This window comes from Pezoporus wallicus, unplaced genomic scaffold (genome assembly GCF_028554395.1).
Source record: "Pezoporus wallicus isolate ANWC-B61680 ecotype Strahan unplaced genomic scaffold, APGP_CSIRO_Pwel_v1 contig_5552, whole genome shotgun sequence".
Classification (NCBI taxonomy): domain Eukaryota; kingdom Metazoa; phylum Chordata; class Aves; order Psittaciformes; family Psittacidae; genus Pezoporus; species Pezoporus wallicus.
In genome coordinates, this window is record NW_026640754.1 from 4,180,028 (window position 1) to 4,201,912 (window position 21,885).

At 37.8% G+C, this 21,885-nt stretch overlaps 1 protein-coding gene across 13 annotated transcripts in view; it reads left to right on the forward strand.

Annotated features, from left to right (window-relative positions):
- SORBS2 (sorbin and SH3 domain containing 2) overlaps positions 1-21,885 on the forward strand; it is a 148,630-nt gene that overhangs the window by 86,225 nt on the left and 40,520 nt on the right. For 5 of the 13 annotated variants that reach the window (XM_057420320.1, XM_057420321.1, XM_057420322.1 and 2 more), the window contains exons 8-13: positions 4,089-4,562; positions 9,077-9,221; positions 11,528-11,703; positions 16,167-16,233; positions 17,040-17,084; positions 18,291-18,477. In XM_057420320.1, the coding sequence (XP_057276303.1) occupies positions 4,089-4,562; positions 9,077-9,221; positions 11,528-11,703; positions 16,167-16,233; positions 17,040-17,084; positions 18,291-18,477 (1,094 nt within the window). Of the gene's footprint in view, positions 1-4,088; positions 4,563-9,076; positions 9,222-11,527; positions 11,704-12,409; positions 12,486-16,166; positions 16,234-17,039; positions 17,085-18,290; positions 18,478-21,885 lie in introns of those variants that run through there. The other 8 variants (XM_057420325.1, XM_057420333.1, XM_057420330.1 and 5 more) reach the window with 5 other exon arrangements.

Consider the following 21,885-nt stretch of genomic DNA (forward strand, 5'->3'; position numbering starts at 1 on the left):
GACATTTTGTAAACACTCCTACTCAGAGAAAGGTTAAATCCCTTACAAGTGTATATGAAAGAGAAGGATTCAAGTTATTCAGTATTAGATTTTTTTATACTGTTACAGACCTAAGAGATGATGCTGCTCTATACCATACTACAGATGTGGGAGAAAGAATCTAATCTATTTTAACAGGAAAATTAGCACTCATTAGTATGAGACCAGTGGAGGTAAATTGTGGCCCAAAGTTCTTGTAAGAAAAAGTTTTAAATGGATGAAGAATCCTGAGCTGCATCTTCTGAAATAAATGCCTGGTATTCTTATTGCTCATTTTGTTCCTGGGTTCATAAGTGTCCTCTTGTACTATGTACCAGTCTCTGAGATTGAGGATGCGAAACATTTGTCCTGTTTGTTTGAATTCCACAGATGAGTGAACACTTTCTTTTAGCCCTTGTGGTCCTGAAGGAATAAAAACTAGTCTACTAGATGCTTGTAAAAGTGGTTTTTTTTGCATCATAATAATGATCTGAATCAGTATATTAAATACATTAGTTTGTTAGGTATTGACAGGACATTGAGTGATGTAGAAGGGGGACAAGGCAGGTTTCAATGTTTTGGGAGCAGATGGCAAGCAAAGAAAATCAAGCACATAATTTTAATTGTAAGTTCTGTATCACTAATGTAGTTTTGCACAAGGGCTGAACTCCACCTCCTTATACTGAGTTTAGAATAAGAGGCCTACTAGGTACTGAAAGTGGGCATGGCAATATAACTTGCAGCATCAGTCTGGAAATTTCTACATCAGCTTTTAACAATTAAAAATAAAGGTATTTTTACCCATTTGTGCAAGCGTATGGGTGTAATTCGATTGTTGACTACTAAACTCTACTATGTATTAACAAAATGAGTTTATTCGCTTATGTCTAAGTCTCTATCTGTGTCTTGACTGTTGAAGCAAGGCCAGCACTTTGGTGTCATTAGTAATCTCACACCATTCCCCACAGATGTTGCATTAAAATGATAGATGACTGGTTTTGAAACCCGTATGAGGGTCATCTGTCTACTTCACATGAATTGGGTAGCAACTCTATTGTTCAGTTTTACTATTTGATGTAAGGTGAAGATTTCTAAGGACCAGCAGAGAGCTGCACTTGAGACCTTCAATTCACTTCAAGACTGTCATGATTTTTCTCTCAAGCAATGCTCCACAACTCAAGATAATCATGCAGTCTAACTAGTTTTTCATCATTCTAATTGATTAAGTACTTGTTTGGCATTTAATCCACGTGACTTCTGCAAGTGTTTCTTGTGCTATAACAATAACAAACCTAATCTGAAGCACACTGAATGGAACTGGTATTAATTTTTTTCTGGAGTCACAGTGATGAAATGTATGGATTAATAGTAGCCAAACCTATTTATTTAGGGTTTACCAACACTCTATGTTTTTTAAATGGTGCAATCAGTTTTTGAAAACAATGTGGGTTTTAAATCACCATTTCAGCCACTCTTTCCCAGAGTAATGGTTGTACCTATGACAATTGTAGAACTAGGCAGAATATTCAAGTTTTACTCTACAAAGCTGAGAAACTTCACACTGGGAATCAGTACCTAGAACTGCTGCATTCCTTCTACCCATGTTGTAAGAATGATAACTTTATATTCTTTTTATTAATTTAGCTTGATGAAATCAGCTATTGTTTGCCAAACACAATTAATTTCATTCTTCAAGAACTCAATTTCACTAGCTCTCTGGATGCACCCTGAATATCTGTCCTTGTGTTGTCCATCCCTTTTCTCAAGCATTCAGGCAGTCTTCCCTGTTCAAAGCCAGAAGGCTTACTAATTTGTTAAGTCTCCAGAATTTCCTGTTATTTTAACAATTTAGAGATCAATTTACATATATTGGCCTCATCAAATGTACCTTTTCTTCTTGGGGATGCTGAGAGCCTATCTGGTCTCAAGAACTTCAGAGCTTCATACTGGCTTTCCTTCATAATTGCACTGTGATCTCCTGGTTCGTATCTTTTTCTGGAGAACTTGAATTATGAGATGAACAATGAAATTCATCATGAATGATGGTTCTGTCTTCCCTTTATGTATCTGTGAGGTAAAATGACTGATTTTTGTATGTGTACATAAATGCATACATGTTAACCCCCTGATACACTAAGCTGTATAACCAGCTGTTTCACATCTGCATATGATTGCTTCTTATGAAAATATTTTAATAGTATTATATTGTTCTTCTGAAGTTTCTGTTGGCAAATTAGTTATCACTAAAAATTCTATCTCCATTTACACTCATACACTCAGTTATTGATTTGCTGATTAAGAAGTAATCTGTTCAGATTTATGCTATGGAAAGATTTCCTTTTATTCCCCCAATTATGGATTTGAAACACTGCTGTGAATAAGATTTGAATTTTAAGCTGACTAAGTTTCTTCACCATTTTAACTGCAGATTTTAACAGCAGCTTCTGGCTGCTTTTATGTACCCCAAAGGTCCAGTAATGCCAAAGGGCTCTTTTGAACTATTTGGAACAAGTGATGGATATCTCTTCACATGCTTAAGATTTTTGTCTGAAATGCTTATTCATATGGATGGTCCCATTGACTGGAGTAAGGTTATTTGTATAAATTCCACTTGATCTCAGCAAGAATTATGGAACTGGACCCCCAGTGACCTCTCATAAGTACCACAGTCTGGGTCATGTTAAAGTTGTCCATAAGAGCTTTAGAAGGTATTTTCAGATTTTGGATTAAAATGCCAAAATGGTATTTTAATCTGGTTACTCGAAACATTTTTTGAATGATTAGATTTAGATATCTGCCTATTCTGAGCGTAGGAAATAACCATGGTGTTATTCGCAACAACGTGGTATCTATGAATAAATGTTTCTTTTTAAAGTAGTAATTACTGCATATGTTATCTTGCTGTCCTCTATTTTACCTGAATTTAAAATCCCAAATGCTCTCCCCCTGCAGCTATTCCAGAGTTCTGCAGCCCAACTGAAAAAGAAACCATTAGGCAGTATTTTGACATACTTTGGGATTGACTGAAAGCTTCTGGTTAATAGCAGAATATAAGGGTTTGTGCAGCTGTTCAATAAAGATTGGATGCCAACATGCTTTTCTTGTACCTTCAATTCGAAAAGAAGCTGCAGATCCCAAAAGCCGATTTCTGGACTGGTTTAAACCCAGTGTCCTATGTGTGTCTTGAAATAACAAAATATAAAGCTCATACATAGTGTGGCAGTTTTCAGAAGCACTCTCATGGGGGTGTTCCCTGTTTAAGGCATGCTGAAGCCAAACAGGTAGCATGTTTTGTTTCAGTACAAAGTCACGCGTGTCCTGTTCTTGTGCTCCCAGTCTTTGTTGTTCCTCAGATTTATACCAGTAATCCTAACAGTCCTTGTGTCCTCTAATGTTGAAAAGGCTCCTATGTAAACACCTTATCCAGTAGGCTGACAGGGTGCTTCCAGGGTGCTTGAAAATTCTAAGGATCATCCAAACGTTTTTGTTACAGAGGCAGTGGAGAAGATATATTCAGTCACAAGAGGCAAAAAATTCCACAACCTATTGCTTGCAGAGATAAACTTTCAGTATTATTGTTTCCATTTACCTTGCAGTCCTGCCCGTTTTGTGTACTAGTTAGTTTCAAAATGATACCTGTCCTCTGACAAAAATAGAGAGCAACATATACAGAGATCAGACTTGCAGATCCTTTTTTCCTTTTACAAACAAAATGAACTTGATGTTCTCTAGCCTCACATATTTAAGTATAAAATAGTGTGAGCCTTCTTGACACAAAACTAAGATCATTAGTATTTGCAGTACATTATGAATATGCATCCCTAGCACACTATGGTTTCTGGCGTTGCTTCCACTACTATTTGATGCATTGATTTCTTTTGTGTTTTCCTTCTTTAATGTAGAGTGTGGTTGATTTATTTCCTAATCCATGTCAATGTGAACTTCCTTGGGCTGCTCAAAAACTTACACTTCTTTAATTCTCCTACACACAGCAAGAGGCAAAGGGAAAAGTTTTTTATTCATTTAGTAATCTGTTTCTTTTCTTATTTTTTTTTTCCCTCAAATCTCAGCTTGGAAACCAGAAAGTAACTGCCCCTGTGATGGAGGTAAATGCTTCACAGACACACAGACAAACAGCAACAGAAGCTTCTCCACTGCCTCTTCCTCCCGTGGTACCAGTTAACAGAGCCTCTTTCTCACCAGACAGTGGCACCCATCTAGTACCATATTCTTTGCCAACGCTTGATGATTTTTTGCCTTCACGCTTTTATAAAATCCCAGCCCTTTCACAGTTTTCATATAAATACCCATACCTAGCTTCTGAAAGTATCCACAGGAACGAAACAGCATCTGTAAGCACAGATTCTGCCATGAGTGAGTGCTCCTCCCACACAGTGAGTGAGTCTTCCACAGCCATTCTAGATGAGCTGCAGACTTGTAGCTATGATACTACTGACTGCTCTGAAACACCTTCCCCAACCTTGAGCCAGATGTCTGCTGTGTCTGATGGCACCACCTTAACCAACACTGCTGCTGCTTCTCATGTAATTATGCTTCCTTTTTTTCCTCCTCCATTTGTTCAAACAGGTAGTCAAAGGGGAAAAGAATTCAAACTTGTCTGTTATCCTGTTACACAGACAACTGTTCTGTTAGTATTCTTTTGTGTGTGCTTGTAGTCTGACAGTATGTTTTGCGACAGTATGTTTTGCGACAATTGTTTAAAAAAAGTCATTGGCATAGCAGCTTCGGTAATAAGAAGATGATACTAAGTTGTACAGTTGTATTGTCAACTAAAGTGTGTCAAACACTTTGCTTAAAATAAATGAAAATAAATTCAATACCTGTTGCAAATGCATTAACAGCAGGTAGTATGTAGAGTTTGAAGAGATTTGTTTAAAGTATTGTTAACAATGTACAGGTCTGTGGAGTTTGTAGCCTCTGGGCTACCACTATTTTTGGTTTATACTGAGGTACAGTTTTCAATAATATAACTTGTAAATTCATAGTAAATGTTGGCAATATTTAATGCAGTTTTTTCCCCAGCCATGACCACTGACTGCACGATACTGTTTTTCTCTCCTCTAACTAGCCTTTTCCTCTCCTAAGCACAGTTTCTTATATGAATGAACTTCATAATCTTGTAGTACCCAAGTGTCCTGTTACTTTTGTCTTAGTTAAATCAAGGAAAAAAAACAGCCTGCAATTAGACATTTCATATGTGCGTTCAGTTTTCTCTACCTTAGTACACTCATATATGGGTGGAAAGAAGGTATGGAATTTGGGTCAAATCCTGATCCCTTCTGATTTCTTTTGAGATTATTTGCATGACTAAAATGAGTCAGAACAAAGCTTTTATTTAAATGGAGCAATTCATTGCTGAATTGCAAAGTAGAAAGATGCTCTGAGACCAAAGTTTTACTGGGCCACAGCAGTGTTCAAACTTCATACAACTCCTTGAGCATGTTATCGTTTTCAAGTCTGAGAAGAGAAATAGTATATGTATTTTTTAAAGTTTTGTATGTATTTTACAACCATTTTGAGCCCAAACTTGCACAGTCACCTGGAGAGTCAGTGCTCTGTTGTCAATGCTCTGGATGCTGTTAAAAAAAAGTAATATTATAACAGGCATGTGAAAGCTGTCATTCCTAACTCTTGTCACACAGTTCTGCAACTTTGTTTTTGCTTTTACATTTTTTCTTTTTGAGAGTCAGTACTGTGAATCTGCATAGAGTAGTTGTAACCAAAGATACCATAACTGTTACAGGCTGGTACATGTAAATGAAGCACAATCACTACATAACCGTTTACTAGCTATGGGAAGCATGGAACATTTATATTTTCTTCTAAAATAATCAGCTAACTGTTTTTGTTTTCTTTAAACAGTATTTTTATAAGCTGAACTGAACAATCCTTCTTTTTTTTCCTTTTTTGGATAGTCTCCCTGTAGAGGGATATGTTGGGTCAGATATGACCACCACTTTCTCTCTTACTCGTGGCAGGGATGAGCATAACAGCTGTTCAGCATTAGAAAGGATGAGTCTCCCATCAAAGGACAAAAGTCCACAGACAGTCTTAACAGCCCCACACAAAATTAACTACTGGCAAGACCCACCTCTGCAGTATAGAAAAGTCTTCGTCTCCCATCCTCTGCAGGGGAGGGCCAGATGACTGTAAATGTATCTGTGAAATGAGAAAGTGATGGGAAAGCTGGTGGTACACACGCATGTGCTGCTAGTAGTTCTCCTCGTGTAGTGATCTTCACTGTCAAAGGAGGCTCCTGTTGGTTTCGTAGATGAAAACTGCTGAGGTAACAATAAAAGTGACATAGGATTGTGCCAACCAGAACTGTACCTGCATAAGATGGAACCATGCTTTCAAAGACATTATCTCCACATTGGAGATGTTTTTTAATTCTTGAGGTCCTTAATGAGAGCTTAGGCAGAAAGGTTTTCTGAGAAGAAGAAACAGCATCAGGAAGAGCTGAATCAACAAAACTGTAAAATGCTCCAGGCAAAAGGCAGAGCTAAACATAAAACTGTTGTTTATTTATTTGCCGTACTTTTAGTCACAGATTACAGCTTCTTTGAAAACCTGAAGTATGAGAATCATTATTCTTATTTGGGCTTATGCTTAGAATTGGAGTTATAATCAGAGAGCTGCTGGTTTTGGAAACTATTTTTTCTGATTCTATTCCAATCACAGACATTTCCCTTATAAAGTAATTTTCATGGGTTCTTTATGGTTTGTTTTTTTTTAATGTAATTTAAAATTGTGGAATCTAATGGAAACTTGGAAATGGACGTGCACATTAGATTTTTGCCTCTTCCCAAGTTCCAGGACTGTCTTGAGCTTCAAGAATTGATTCTGAGTATTTTAGGCTAATTCAACATCTGGAGGCTGTGCAGCATGGTTGCACAAAATTGCCCAGACATCTGTAATGCTACCTTGTTACTTTTGCTGCCTGCCTCAGCAGAGAGAACCTTACAAAACAGCTTCAGCCCCATATAGGTGCTTTGCTCTGCTCTGATTCAAAAGTCCGGAGACTTGCTCTTTCTGATGCTCAGGCAAATTAAAGGAAGCTCAAATCTGGTACCTAAGAGGAATATTTACAAGAGACTGATTACCTAGAAGCAGAAGTAGTAGGCTCTGCTAGCAGATGAGCACAGTGTGCTGGAGGAAAAACTGGAGGAATTTAGGGACATGAATAGCATGAAAGAGATGAGGATTATCTTCCCAGTAGACTAGGAAATAAGTGCATTTTGGTGAAAGTTATTTTCTGTATCATCTTATTTTCCCACAAAGGAGATTATTTAGCAAAGTGAAAGGTCTAGTTCACAAACAGGTGTTTTAAGATTTCATTTCCTTTGCTTCCTTAAAAGCAAACCCAGAAATATTGTATATGGACATGCCTCACATTTATGACTGATGTCCATCAGCTACTTGCGTGGATCCTGTTTTCATGATAACGTGTACTGCTTAGTATAAGAGCTTTATTGTCTAAACCAGCCACATGGTAAAGCCCAGCTTTACCCAGAATTTACCCAGAATATTTTAATTTTTTATTACAGTAATTCGTAAGAGTTGCTTTCCAGTTGGCAAAGAACTTAGACTAATTCTGCTCCTCTCCTCAGTGAAACGAAAGCCATACAAATTGAGTAAGAAGGTGTAAGGAATTTTTTTTGTAGGAGAGGATGGTGTGAGAAAAGCCAACTTAATTAACATTTTGGTTCTTAACTTTATTGAGGAAATACTTAAACACAAGTTTTTAATGGAGACATCACCACAACACAAATCCTTCAGTTCAGTTCTGAAAACAGGCATCCTTAAACTGAGAAACCCTGAATGCATCTAGGAGTTCACATGATGTCTGCATAGGAGCCAGAATTTGTTTTGCTGTCTTAGCTATCAGAAACTGAGCCATTAAAAATTTCAAATCAAACCAGTAATCTCCAAAACACGAATGTATACAAGAGGTCATGAACTATTTCATTTTTCAATGAAAACATACTATGTCTTTTAATACATTTTTACTTAATGCTTTGCTGCTTCAGGTAGTCTTATGTTTTATATCTATAGCAGGTTTTATATGGGGTTTTTTTTGTTATATAAATTTGAGCAAAGTTTGTAGCACTTCTGATTTTGTTCAGATTTAAAGAGAGTTCTGCATTAAAAGAGGTGTTGCAGAGAATTTATCTCCCTTTTCTGATGAAATAGTCACTGCTCTCTAATTTCATTCAATGCTTTCTCAGTATCTCTGTTTTGATCCTTGCAATGCTGCCTATGAAAGTGCTACAGCCAGATGTGGCGATTCTAAACCTGGGGTCAGGGAAGCAGATTGTTTCAGAAGTACCTCTTGTGACTGAAGCCTAAACAGCTTGTGATGTTGCTATACTGCCAGTTTACTTAGCTTCCCCATTTATTTATTTGATTTTGTTCTGTTGTGGGGTTTCTTTGGTTTTGGTTTTTTTTTTTTTGGTGCTGTTTATTTTTATTATGATGGGTTACATCTCAGCATCCCATAATCACTCCACCTGACTTCCATTTTTAAAAGAAGCTTTGGCTCACTCTTTTTAGCTAGTCTCAATAAGACTTCTCCCTTTGGTCTGCACATTAATGCCCATAGGGCTTGAGCATGTGCATTAAGGGAATATGTCTCTTGGAGTGAGTCATTTGTGGCAGGCAGCCTTTGTCACACAATGAGAGGAACTTTTAATGCCGTCTTCATTTTGCATTGCTGTCAAACCTCTTCAGACCTTGTTTGTTCCATCTTCATCACCTTGACCATGGTCTTTCTGTCACCTTCCCATAATTTCAGCATGCTTCACAGAGAGCACATACAAGGAGAGAAGAGGGGAGGTACAAGGTATATTGAGGAACAACATATTCTGCACCCCTTGTGATGAGTTTTGTATTTCAGTGAATGCAGATACCATAATGGCTAGGGCTCCTGAGAACCAGTAATCGGTGTGCAGATGACAGTCTTGCATCACTCTTTGTTTGGATGACAGTCAGAGGGCTTTGTGTGTAGTTTAATGGCATGTTGTTTTATTTCTCTCAGGCTCAGATCACAGTGAATGGGAACTCTGGCACTGCTGCCAGCCCAGTGAGTTACTTTCAAAGGCCTTTTTCCCCTTCTTCAGCTTACCCTCCACCAGCTTCACTCAATTCCAACATTGTTATCATGCAGCATGGCAGGATGATGGGTAAGCCTCACACAGAATGTTTGCTTTATACATTATGCAACATATTCCAATTCACATGGCAAAGACTGCAAACAATTGCAGAGTGCTTCACATCCATAATAAAGGTATTGTCTATTCATCTACCTTGGGAAGTAAATGCAAATAAATAATACCATTTATTGTTAGATACAGTAGTGATCCTGAACTATTAAGTTTTATTACTTATGTATGTGAGAGTGACCTCTTGCCACCTTTCTACTAGCTTTATCAAGTAAAGAGCATATATCAAAATAGCTCAGCCTATGCAGCCCCTTCAGATTTTGCCTCTTTTAAGAAATCGAGGGCCAACTTTGTACATTGATTTTCCCCACAGCTTCCATAATCTTCAGTATCAATGGTGCCGACAGCAGGAGGGGCTCTGAGCTTTTGAACACCTAAAGTTGCGTCAGTCTATAATTACATTATGTATTTTTATAGGGCATTGGTTGGGTTTTTTTAAAGATGCATGATCAGCCTTAGAAGGGATCCTTGCTGGTATAACCTGGTTTGCCAGAACAGTCATTTGCTTGCTGCTTTTTTTGACCAGTGTTTTGCATATTCAGATCAGACTATACAAGCAAATAATTTGAATGTGATCCCAGAGCTTATTTTTTTTGGTTTGTGTGTGTGGAAATTAGGTGACAGTCTCACTCTGAGATTTACGGCTTACACAAATGTTGCCATCCCTATAATAGCAATAAGTGCAAAAATTGAACACATGGGTTTCTCCACATCCCAGAATTCTAGGTTCTTTGATTGCTTATAGTTTGCTGATCTAAAGACCTAATAATTCTGTAGGTCTTTAGAAATAAGTAAAGTGTTTTCCATAACTTTTGCTCATGTATGATGCTGAAGTTCTGTGCTCCACAGTAACAGCCTGAGGTAATTCTCCTTGCTCGTGTAAAACTCCCACTGACAGACTTAGTTCAAGGCCTACAAAGAATGAAGGATCAAATCCAAAATGTTTTCTAAATTTAACATCATGAATTTTGGAAAAATGGCCCAAATATTTAGCGGTTTGCCAGGGGGAGTTGCCCCTCTCCATATATGTGTAGCGCTGGATTATTTACAGGATTTCAAACTTGAGTCAACAGCTGAAACAGCCATGCCAAATCCAGTTCTCTGTAGTAGGAATGAGCAAAAATATTCCAATTAAAATTAGAGCTTTCAGTCAGTAGAGCTGCTTTTGCTGATTTACATTACGTTCAAGTATTTTGCTTCAGAAGAATCAACGCATGTTAATGTGAAAGGCAATTGTAATCTTCACCAGTAGTGTTAGAATTTATTTTTATTCCCTGCGTTCATTTATCCTGCAGTGGAAATGTCTCACAAGCACTGTACCTGCTCTAGCAAAAAAAAAGAAGCTTTGTTATAGCAGCCCACTAATTTATTGAAACATGCTGCCTAAAGGAGTAGGGCTCTTTTTCCTGCATATAGCAAAGAAATACATTATTTGCAGCAGTACAAACTTCCACATGACACATCCCAGCAGTGAGATGCTTTTTGTTAAATAAACTACTCTGAATTTTAGAGGGAAATGGTAATAGTGACATGTGAACTTCAGTAAATATATAGGAAGAGGGCGGGGGTAGAAATATTGCAAGTCGCCACAAACCGGTAGCAGCCTGCATGGATCAGCATAAGTGCTGTAGGTGGATCATCAGATGGCTGCCCAGGTGCCAAGTTACTATGGTCCATTATGTGGAGGCTCTTAAGCATACCAACATAACTTTAAGAGATGAAAATTGCATGTCTGAATTAATTTTAAAAATATTCACGCATCAAAGCTTAACACTTCTAAACGTATATCGCCTAACTTTTTGTGGAGGGCTGTTTGAAATCTATTGCTGTGCTTATAGAACAGCCATTTTCTATAGTTTGCTAGACTTAGCAGGGGGAGAAGTTTTGAAATTATATCACTAATTTCAAGCATAGGAGAGGTGCAAGAGTTTGATTTATAAGAAGGCGGCTGCCACTTTCTCAGTAGATTTTGCTACATTTTTGGAGGGTTTTTTTCTTCCTTTTTTTGCGTAAAATGCTGTGAAAAAGTACCTCTGATCTAAGATGATCTGAGTTTAATAGCTTATCTGGTCCTTAAATAAGTTTATAATGTAACATTAAGTAGGGCAAAGCCTCAGCTAAAATGAATTTTTACTAAGCATTGTATATGTATATGGGTAAGATTGTTGTCAGTCTTTGTACAGCATAATGAAATGGGGAAGCGTGATTCAACTGCCAAGTATGATTATTGTAAAGTTATACAATATTCTGTCATGTTGTCTTTACAGAGTCCACAGAGTCATACTCACAGCATGTTGAGACTGTTGGCAGTGCCACCACCACCAGTACAATACCAATCTGTAGATCCTCAGAAGAAGAAAAAAAAATTACAGTCATTAAAGCTCCACATTATGCAGGGATTGGCCCGGTGGATGAATCGGGAATCCCTACAGCAATTAGAACGGTAGGAAATTCTGGGAATCTGTGTATGAACTCATACAATGAATTGATTGTTAGTAATGCATTCTTCTAGTCTTATATAATGTGGAATACAGTATGCGTAATCAGCGAGCTCATGAATGTAATATTGTGTGCTGACAGAAAAGGAGAATGCTGATGGAAGCATAATTGGGCAACCTCATGTTTCTACTTTTAATTAGAAGTAGCCAAAAATTTGTGTCTCTCTTGCTTCTCTTTTAATTCTTGCCTTTTGGAGATAGGTATTAATTGCATTGTTTTGTTACTTCTAAAATAAACTTTAGACATACTCTATATATGCATGCAAGTATACATATATACGTGTGTGTGTGTATAAAATTCTCATGCTCCTGCATTTTGGGGGGCAATGGTTCTCGTGTCCTCAGGGTAGTGTAGAAATTAAGTTTTGTTCTGATAATAATCTAAGTGACTAGCATTTTGGTGGAAGTGCAATATATAATCACTGTGCCATTTAAACGAACAGCATGGAAGCCCCTTCATTGTGCTTAGCCGAGTTTTGATCATCTGGCACCAGTTCCTGCGGTCCCAGGATGTCAAACTGAGAAGTTTTGTTTTCACTATGATGAAGCATTCTTTCCACTCTGCTGTCAGGGCAGCCTCTTCTGGCTGGTCTAGAGAGTACAGTGGCAGCTGCACTAGGTCTGGGGAGGAGTGCTTACTGCCCTTCCCAGCCAGAGAAGTGCCGTGCTAGACGGAGAAAGAGTAAGAAGAGTGGGAGCCACGATGAAAGCGGCAGAGCCCTTGCAGGTGAAGTCTTTTTGAGGTGCAAGGATGTAGCAGCTGTTGGATGCACCCTCTCTGCCAATACTGACACAGGGGGTTGTGTTGCATTGCCAAGAACTGCTTCAATGGATTGAAAAATTGGGGGGGAGGAATCAGGAATTGATGGAGGAAAGCAATAGGAAAAAATCAGAATAAGTGGTAAGATGGGAACAATTTTTATAAGAATGGGGGGAAACTGGCATTTCTTGCTTTATTTTTGGTAGTAAAAGTAATGCAATCAGAATCTTTTAAAAATAAAAATCCTTTGCAACTGTGGACTAGCTTCCTACCCCCTTTTTAAGTAAATAGTCCCTATGCTTTATATAAGATAATTATTTTTGTTCTTTTTTAGTAGCAGATTGATCTAAGAGGGTGTATATCAGTTATATAAGATTATAACAGAAATCCCCCTCAAGTGTCCTTAACAGAGTTGGCAAACTGCCAACCTGTATTTAACTTTCGGATTGTGTGGTCTGAGTTTCTCATAGATTTTCTCCTAAAAGCATAACTTAATTTGAATTAGGACATTCTTCAGCTGGATCTGCTCTGTTTTTTGTTATATTTCCATTTCAAACTATCTTAGAGCTTGTAAACTTAGTATTGTAGAAATGATTCGCACAATGAGGTATGAGCTAAAAGATTATGCTAGCACATGTGTGTGAGTGTGTGTCTCATGCCACTTTGTGTTCTTAGGACTTACTTAGCTGGAAGTGAGATTGTTTTCAACTTATTTATTTGAGATCACATTTTAAATGTGGATGGATGTGTTTGAGCCCTGTATACCCCAATCATGTAAGAACATCTTTACACCTCTCAGAAGTGCAATACTATGCAAAATCATGCAAAAATGTTATAACTGCATTTCCCACAAACAGTAGAAGGTAGGATGTATCACTCACTCTTTCTCCAAGGTCAGTCAGCAATCCAAATAGGAATCTTCTCCCATAAAATGCAGCTTCACTCCATCTGGAGAGCGAGAGTGAAGTTTTCACATTAGTTAATTTTATTGCTGCATGCAAGGTTTAAAAGTTTCCTATTCTTCCATTGTTATGAAAAGTGTGACAGTCTATCAAAAAATCAGTAAATGCAGGTTCATGGGTGATAGGCAACATACACACTGTGCTCCAAAACACTATGCTATTCAAAGGTAAGCATGCAAGTCAGAACCTGGGAGTATCTGTATTCCAGATTTGGAGGGCTTTCAGGAGCAGGGAGATTTTCAAGCTGTGATTATCTCCTCCAAGTCTGTCTTTACTCTCAGAACATGGTTTGTGACAGCTGTTTAGCCAAGGAAATAAGAGTGATGTTCTCTTTCTATTCCTGCAAACCCTCTCTGTCCACAGCTGCTCAAAGGGGAAGGATTCCTATAAAGCTTTCCCATCTCTCAGAACCTTGATCCCATGTTGGCATGTTCCCTCCATACCATTTCAGCTCCTCCCAGCTCTGGGAAGTGCAATTCTGAAGCCTGAAAATTCAGATCATTGTTAAGTTCTGCCACCATGCCAAGCCCTGCCCCACAGATGTTGAAATTCCAAGGCATCAAAAACAGTCTTTGGAAAAGGGAGGACAAAATGCTGTTCACTCAGAAAAACATTCAGTCAAATGGCACCACCAGACTTCACCACTATGACGGGATCCTAGGAAAGGAAAAAACATATTCATGGAAAGTGGTATGACTGCAAACACAGAAGGTCCACTGAAAGTCTTAAATGCCTGCTTTAGTTGGATAATTTCTGATGGATTATAGGAATACTGCAATGATTATGGACTTTCCTAAGTACCAACTGCAGGTACTACTTCTGTCCTCTCTACATGCTATTTGGCTGATTGTTCATTCACATATGATGATACCATATTCCAACATTTAATTGAAACAAATACAATGTATGCAAAACAGGATGGCATCTGAATGGCCTGGTACATCGTGAATACTTCTAATTCCTCAAAAAAAAAAAAGATAGGTATGTAAGATTAGTGGATATAAATTGAGTAAACGCATTTTTAAATTAATTTATTCCTTAACTAATCCTATCTGGCTTATAATGTAAAGGCAAATTACTGGCTGAGGCTTTAAGCCTCAAGGTGAGGAAGGAGATGAGAGAAAAACATTCAAATGTCCAGAAAGATGTTGGGAGTCTGCCTTCTCTGGTTACTTGGGAGCTTATCCATACCTGATCTCTAAGTGAAAGCCTCCTGTGGATTTGTGGAGGACCTGACTGATAAGGAGGATCTGGCAAAGTGGTATCTGCGCACCTTTGTCCCTTGACAAAGAGTACGGTCATAGCAATTTACAATTTATTCACCTATCACTGATTCAAGCTCTGTTGGAAGACCCTTCTTGGCCTAATATAATTAGAAAGACAGTTGCAGTATCATGGGACCATTGCAGGTTTCTACTGCTGTGGGAAACGAGTACCATCACAGAGGTTATGCACATCAACATGGATTCCTTGAGACCTTCTGGACCTCCTGGTAAACTTTTGAATATATATTAGAGTACCAAACCAACACATTTGTTTCAAATCCAGCTAAATTGCTCTCACCAGTGTTTCACAAGTATAGATGTTTCATACCTTTAGGGAAACAATGTTAAATCACAAAAGTGTGATTCACTAAAGATGGCATGGTGCCAGGAGAACACACTCAGATCTGTAGAGCTGAATTAGTGGATTTTCACTTTTTCATGGTAAAGAGCAGTGGGCAGAGTGTTTGCAGATTTAGTACTAGCTAATGCAAGATCATGCACATTAAGACTAATGCATTAAAACTTGCATTTCTGACTACAGTGGAAGGAGCAAAATTTTTAGGACTTAAGAATAATAATACTGAAAACATGTTTGCCTTTATGTTATCTCCTTTTCTGAAATATTATCATCCTGTCTCAAAGAAGATGGCAGCAAAAGAGAAAATGCAGAAGAAAAAAAAAAAGAAGCACAAGCAAATGTTGATATGAGTAGAGTTCATGAAATTTGGGACTGCTTAGTTTACAAAAGTAGGGGTAAATACAATTTAATGAGTGATTATTGAAAGGTCTGTTGTATTCGGTTTTCTCAAAATAGAAAAATAATTAAAACTAATTTGCTTGGAAAGGGAATTTAAAACTGTTGAAAGGAAATAGTTTGTTTACAATCCAAATATTAGCTCTTAAATATAGTGTTGTCTTAATTCTTTACTCAGTAGTATTCAGAAGTTTTTTTCCATTATTTATAATTATATTTTGAAGACAATCTATGTTGGAAATTGCCAGGAGTTCAAAAGAAGCTCTTCTTACACTCTCATAATTGCTGAGGTGTTTGCATTTTACTGTAAAGTATCTGACATTTGTCATGGTCAAATATAGGGCACTAAGAAGATAAACTCTTGATCTGGCACTAATTCCTATGTTCCTAACCACTGTACCCTCCAAGATCAGACTCCAAAACTAACTCAGCCTTCAGGGTCTTCCAGAACTTGTTATAGGAATTCCTAGATGGAAAGCATAAAAACACCATTTGAAATAGATGGTATGAAAATGATTATATTAAAAAGGGAACAAACCATAACAGGCTTTGTGTCCGGAATAATATTAAATGTCTGACCTGATCTGTATACACAGGGGTTTTGTTGGGTGGAGGTTTTGGTGGTGGTGGTGGTGGTTTTAATTGTTAAAAATTATGTTTTATTTAGACAGTTGACAGGCCAAAGGATTGGTACAAGACAATGTTCAAGCAAATCCACATGGTTCATAAGCCTGGTAAGTGTGCTTTTGTCATGGCTAGGCAGTTCTCAGTGGCATTAAAAAATGCAGTTTTCTGCATTTTGATTGTCTGCTATGTGAAAATACAAGTGTTCACCAAGTGTCAGATAATGAATCAAAGCAAATGGGTTAATTTGAGTTTACTGCAGAGAGAGCTATTTTCCTCTGCCAAAGGCTGAAAATTTCTAATGTGTTTATTAGTAAAATGAAAGTGATTCCAAGTCACTGAGTATGATTCCAAGTCACTGAGAGCTCAGTGAAGTGATCCCCATCTCCAGTTTGAAGGATGAGAAATTGGCTGCTGTAAATCTCCTACCATACCAGCTTTCTTTTGGAGATCTCCTATGTTAGAACAGCTGAATATAAAATGTAAGCAGGAAAATTCTGGCTTACAGGATCTGCTTTGAACACTAGTCACATAGTAGATATTTGAGGTTGCTTTTTGTGATAGGAACAACAGCTTAATAGTCTCTAGTAGAGGGGAGCTGACTAAAGGAAGAAATTCAGCTTGAGGAAGTGAGAAGAACTGACAGAAAGCTGTAATTTGCAATTCAGTGCTTACCGGTAAGTACACAATATAGGTGACATGACCAGAAGACACCCTTTTACTAATAATATTGTAAAATTAGCCCATGGTAAGTATAATGGGACAAGAGTCTTCAGAAAACACCTGTGGGATGAGCAAAAGAAATAGAGAGCTTGATTGACTACCAAGCTGCTGTTTGTATTTGCAAAAACAAATCTGCATTGCTGTGATAGACTGGCTTGTATTGCACTATTGTAACATGTATTTCTTTTTGTAGATGACGACACAGACATGTATAATGCTCCATATGCATACAGTACTGGTAGGAGTTATTCCCTCATTTCAAAATGAGTCTTTTGTTAATGTCAGCAAGTAACGGGGTAGTTAACTCTTCGTGCTTGCTTTTATAATGCTTACATAAACACCTTTTATCGTCTTGTTTGATCTCAGTTGGTGTTTTTTCATGCCTTTTTTCCCAAATAAAACAGTTTAATTTTGGTTTCGTTCTTACCACAGAAATGAATTGCAGCTGTGCGCCTCTTACTGCAGATGGGGTACAGTGTAATACTGTAGTTTCTTGATTACACTGCATTTATTTTCACTAGTGATTGTGAGTAACGCAGCCTTTCCTCATCAAAATGGAAAGGGAGCTACTGTGTGAAAGTGCAAATGCTAACTGCTAACATGGGAAGACAAAAAGGTTGTGCTGAAAACAACTTTTAAGATATGGATTAAGAGTGTCTAATAAAGATGATTCTGGTTTATGATCTTTTCATTTTTGCTATAGGCACAGCTGTTGATATTATTAGCCTGCAAGAAAGACATTCATCTAAGATATATAATTGTGTCTTTCAGAAGATTATAACCATGTGGTAAAATTATTTACAAAAGCAAAAATGAAAGTGTGAGTGGACTATATGTGCAAAAAACCCATAGTGCCTTATGCAAAAAGACCATTAAAATTCTTCATTTCAGTGTTCATTGCATTCTGTGTGCCCTCAAACTGCCTTTTTTCTGTTTTGTTGAGAGCTTTTGTTGTGGGTCAGTTGTTTGAGATCTGTTTGGATTCTTGTGATCCTCTTAAAGTTACACTATTGCCTAATTGTCTCAGAATAACAGTAATTATTAAAACAATGGGAAAAAATGTGCATTTCCTGCATCTTCATTCTGAACATAGAACTGAGAGGCAGGATGAGCCTGAGGAGTAATTACAGGCTGTCATCAACAGCTGTGATGGATATATCCATCACAGCTGTTGATGAATTATTAATTAACATCTACATTAATCATTAATTTGTTTTAACTATACTGCACTTTATCTGCGTGTTTGTAGGTTTATATAGAAATATAATAAAAATAGTCTAATGAGCTACATCGTATACAGCAGTGTACTTTCAAAAATGCATTTACACGCTTTTGTAACCTTGCACCTTTATTGAGTAACAGTGAGTTCTTGTAACATTCCATGTTGTGTTTTATTAAAGCTCATTTTGATGCTTTGACTGTTTCTGGTTTTGTTTTATATTAGGTTCCTACAGTCCATCCTTCTCTGCTCAGGCACACCCAGCTGCAAAGACCCAGACGTACAGACCATTGTCTAAAAGCGCTTCTGACAGTAGCTCCGATGCCTTTAAGGTCTCATCTCCTTTACCACCTCCACATGTGCCACCTCCAGTACCACCACATCGTCTGAGGGAAAGGTCTACATCAGAAAAGTAAGTTGCATATTTTCAAAAAGTGTTCTTGGTACGTACAGTCATGCAGTTACAGGGCATCACAAAGGATAAAATAGAAGGTGTAGAACAATACGACTTCAAGGGCTTTATTCAAGGTACAGTCCAATAAGGGGGGTAATTTCATCACTAATGGGGGCATCATGCGTAGTGCTGCTATTTCTTCAGCGTGCTAAAGAAGTACTTATTCTTACAAGTAATACCAGTATGAGCATTTAAGATTTTCATTTTTATTACCAGGATTGTCCTGTTTATTGTATTTCAGAACGATCCATGATCTAACAGCTATCTTGAATAGTTAGTCTCTGAGTAGGAAAAGCTATTTATGGTATCCAGTGGGAAAGAGAAGGGATCTAAAAGATGCTAGAAACTGAAATTCAAGTAAGAGCAAAACCGTAAGAGTGCAGCAGTCAACCCATTTTCCTCAGATCTCAGAAGTGCTTTATATCCCGATTTTTTCAACTTCCATCTCAATTTTGGTAGACCAAGAAGGTATTTACAGATTAAAGGGGCATTTCAGATTTCTCATGGTTTTCCAGCTTCAAACTTGCTGCACAAATCCAGGTCCCAGTAGTTAGAGTCCAGTCTGGAAAAGGTTAATAATAATTCAGGAAATAGATGCTTATCCTTCTGATGAAACCATGCAAAGTGCCATGCACACAAACTCTACAGACTTTCAGCATAACCACACCTACTAGCTCAAGCAAAAATCTTTTTCTTTAGCATTTACATTCATGAATATAACATGTTAATATTGATTTATTGATGGCTTGGTTTGGCGAGCGAAGATTTGGGAAGGGCTTTACCCATGCTTACTACAAGCACGATGACCAAGGCATGTGGGATAGGCAAATCTGGTTGGAAAAAAAAGGCTGCTTATGCAATCAGTAAGTTTCTGACCAGGACTGTCAACTCCTGGGGCAATCTCGAGCGACCCATGCCCTGCTCCGCCCGCATGCAAGGTTGGATCTGCAGCTTCTATGCACGGTGTCACCTGCCGTTTTGACCCTCGCATGTCCATACAGACAAGTCCTATCTTCAAACCCAGGCAGAAGGAGCTTGTCTAGCCTTGTAAGGTCTTCCATCTAAGAGAAGGACATGTTAATATAATACTATGCTATTATACATTTATACGTATGTGTGTATATATTTAATATATGGTGGGGTTTTTTTCCGTTAGTGGCTACAAAAGCATCTTTTTTTGGTTACGTTCAAGCAACAAAACAGAATTTGCCCATTTTTTTAGCTTGTACATTGTAAACATTTTTATATGTAGAAATTTGATGAAACAGTTTCAAATAATTCACAGTCTGAATAAAATAGTATGAGAAAATTCCATACTAAGTGTTTAGACTATGAATTGTAAGTAGTGGCAATGCAGCAGATACACATACTGCAGAAAATAAGATTGCCTGACAGTTACTGATTTTTGGCTACTCCCGTTGCTGAGGGCTGGTTGTCAAGACGAAATGCTAGGGGTTAGAGTTGGGCTGCTTCCCAAACACTGTGAGGTTTGTATGTTGTTAGCAAGTCATATGGAAGTGCAGATTTTGTCAGCAGGGCACCAAAATATGGATCTGCTTAGCTTTGGCCTCTGAAGTTATGTGAGTCGTCATCCCATGCTAGGCCAAATGCCTTGGTCACAGAAACCGAGGCCTGTTGCAGTTTCTTTTGTCAAGCTTGAAAATAACTGCTTCAGCACTGAATTGGTTGTTTAGGCTCTCCTTTTAATCTCATGCATGGTAAGACAGGCAGTCAAAATCTACGTTCTCCAGCTCAGGGGATGCCAAACACGTTAGTTATGCTTTGCCTGCTGCTGACAGCTCTAGCTTCTCAATCTTTTCCTGCCATTGGGAGATTCTTTTTTAATTGCCTATAAAGCCTGAGTACTTAAAATCTCACATAAGCAGCTTAGGTCCACATGTATCACGGTTTTGTAGCTGGGAGGCAAGATACGGTTTGCATTAACAGTTGGACTCAAAAATACAGTCCCTAAGGGATTACAGGCTGAACTGCAAATTAGGTGAACTGAGTGAATCAGAATTTCAGTAGCATCTTTTTTACTTCAGTGACTTGCAGTATAATGCAATTTTATCAGAACATTTCCATTTTCCTGCTCGTTCTCAAAACATACAACCTTTTCTCTCCTGAAACTTTTTTTCCTCAGTGAAAATAAACAATAGAGCCATGTAGAACCACTTCCCTTGAAATGTAGGGCATTTTATGGAGGTGTCTGTGTCCCAGAGATTGCCCTCACAAATGTACTGTAAACAAAAGCTACCCCATAGATTGTTTTAAGGCACATGACATGTGCCTTATTATGTCGGGTCACATCAAACCAAGTCACATCAGAAAGGTTGAACTGATAGAATTTCGTCTGTGTATGCTCTTTCTTATTGTAAATACAGAAAATAGCAGTTAGGATTTCCCTTTTTATTTCCCCCATTCTTTGAGTTACTAGTAGGTCATTTCACACAGAGCTAAATAAAAAGATGCGTGAGCTACAGTAGGTAGCAAATGTAGGTGGCATCTACAAAAGCTGCCATGAAAAGGTAGCTCTCATTGTGATAGTAACTAAATAACTGAATAAAATATCATGAATAGCTATGCTGTAAAGTAGTTATGAATAATAGCATGGTAAATGACTGAAAAAATACAGTAGTAGGGGTTACTTTTTTTTCTTGGCATATCACTATTAAAATGATAGCAAATTTATAGCTGTAGAGAAAATGGATAAATTTCTGTCCCAGAGTCAACTGCCAAATTCTTGTTCTGGTTTATCTGTTTGAATTTCCAAGGAAACAGTATACTGCTTACAAGGATATTAAGGAGCAGTTCCACTGCTACTATTTAAATCTCAAATCAGAATAAAGAGCATCTATTAGGTTTTCAAACTGTCTTTTAAAATAATTCCTCATTTTTTGTCTCAGAAAATTTTGTAACTTTTTCAAAATGAACTTATTATCATATTGTGTGATGACAAAAATATTTACCTCTTGCCTGTATGAGTATAATGCATAAAACAAATATAGTAAATTTGCAGTTTGAGAAGGAGTCTCATGGTATTTTGACACAGCATGTCAGGGAATTTTTTAAACTAGTCTACTGGTTATAACAAAAGTATGAGTGAACACATAGGCTGGACATAGCCATAGGCTGGACACAGCCACAGGCCGGACAAAGCCGTAGGCTGGAATGGCTTTAAGCTGAAAGAGGGGGAATTTAAATTAGGTACAAGGAAGAAATTCTTCACCAAGACATTGGAACAGGTTGCCCAGAAAAGCTGTGACTGCCTCATCCCTGGAAGTGTTCAAGGCCAGGTTGGACGGGGCTTTGAGCAACCTGATCTAGTGGAAGGTGTCCCTGTCCATGGCATGGGGGTTGGAACTA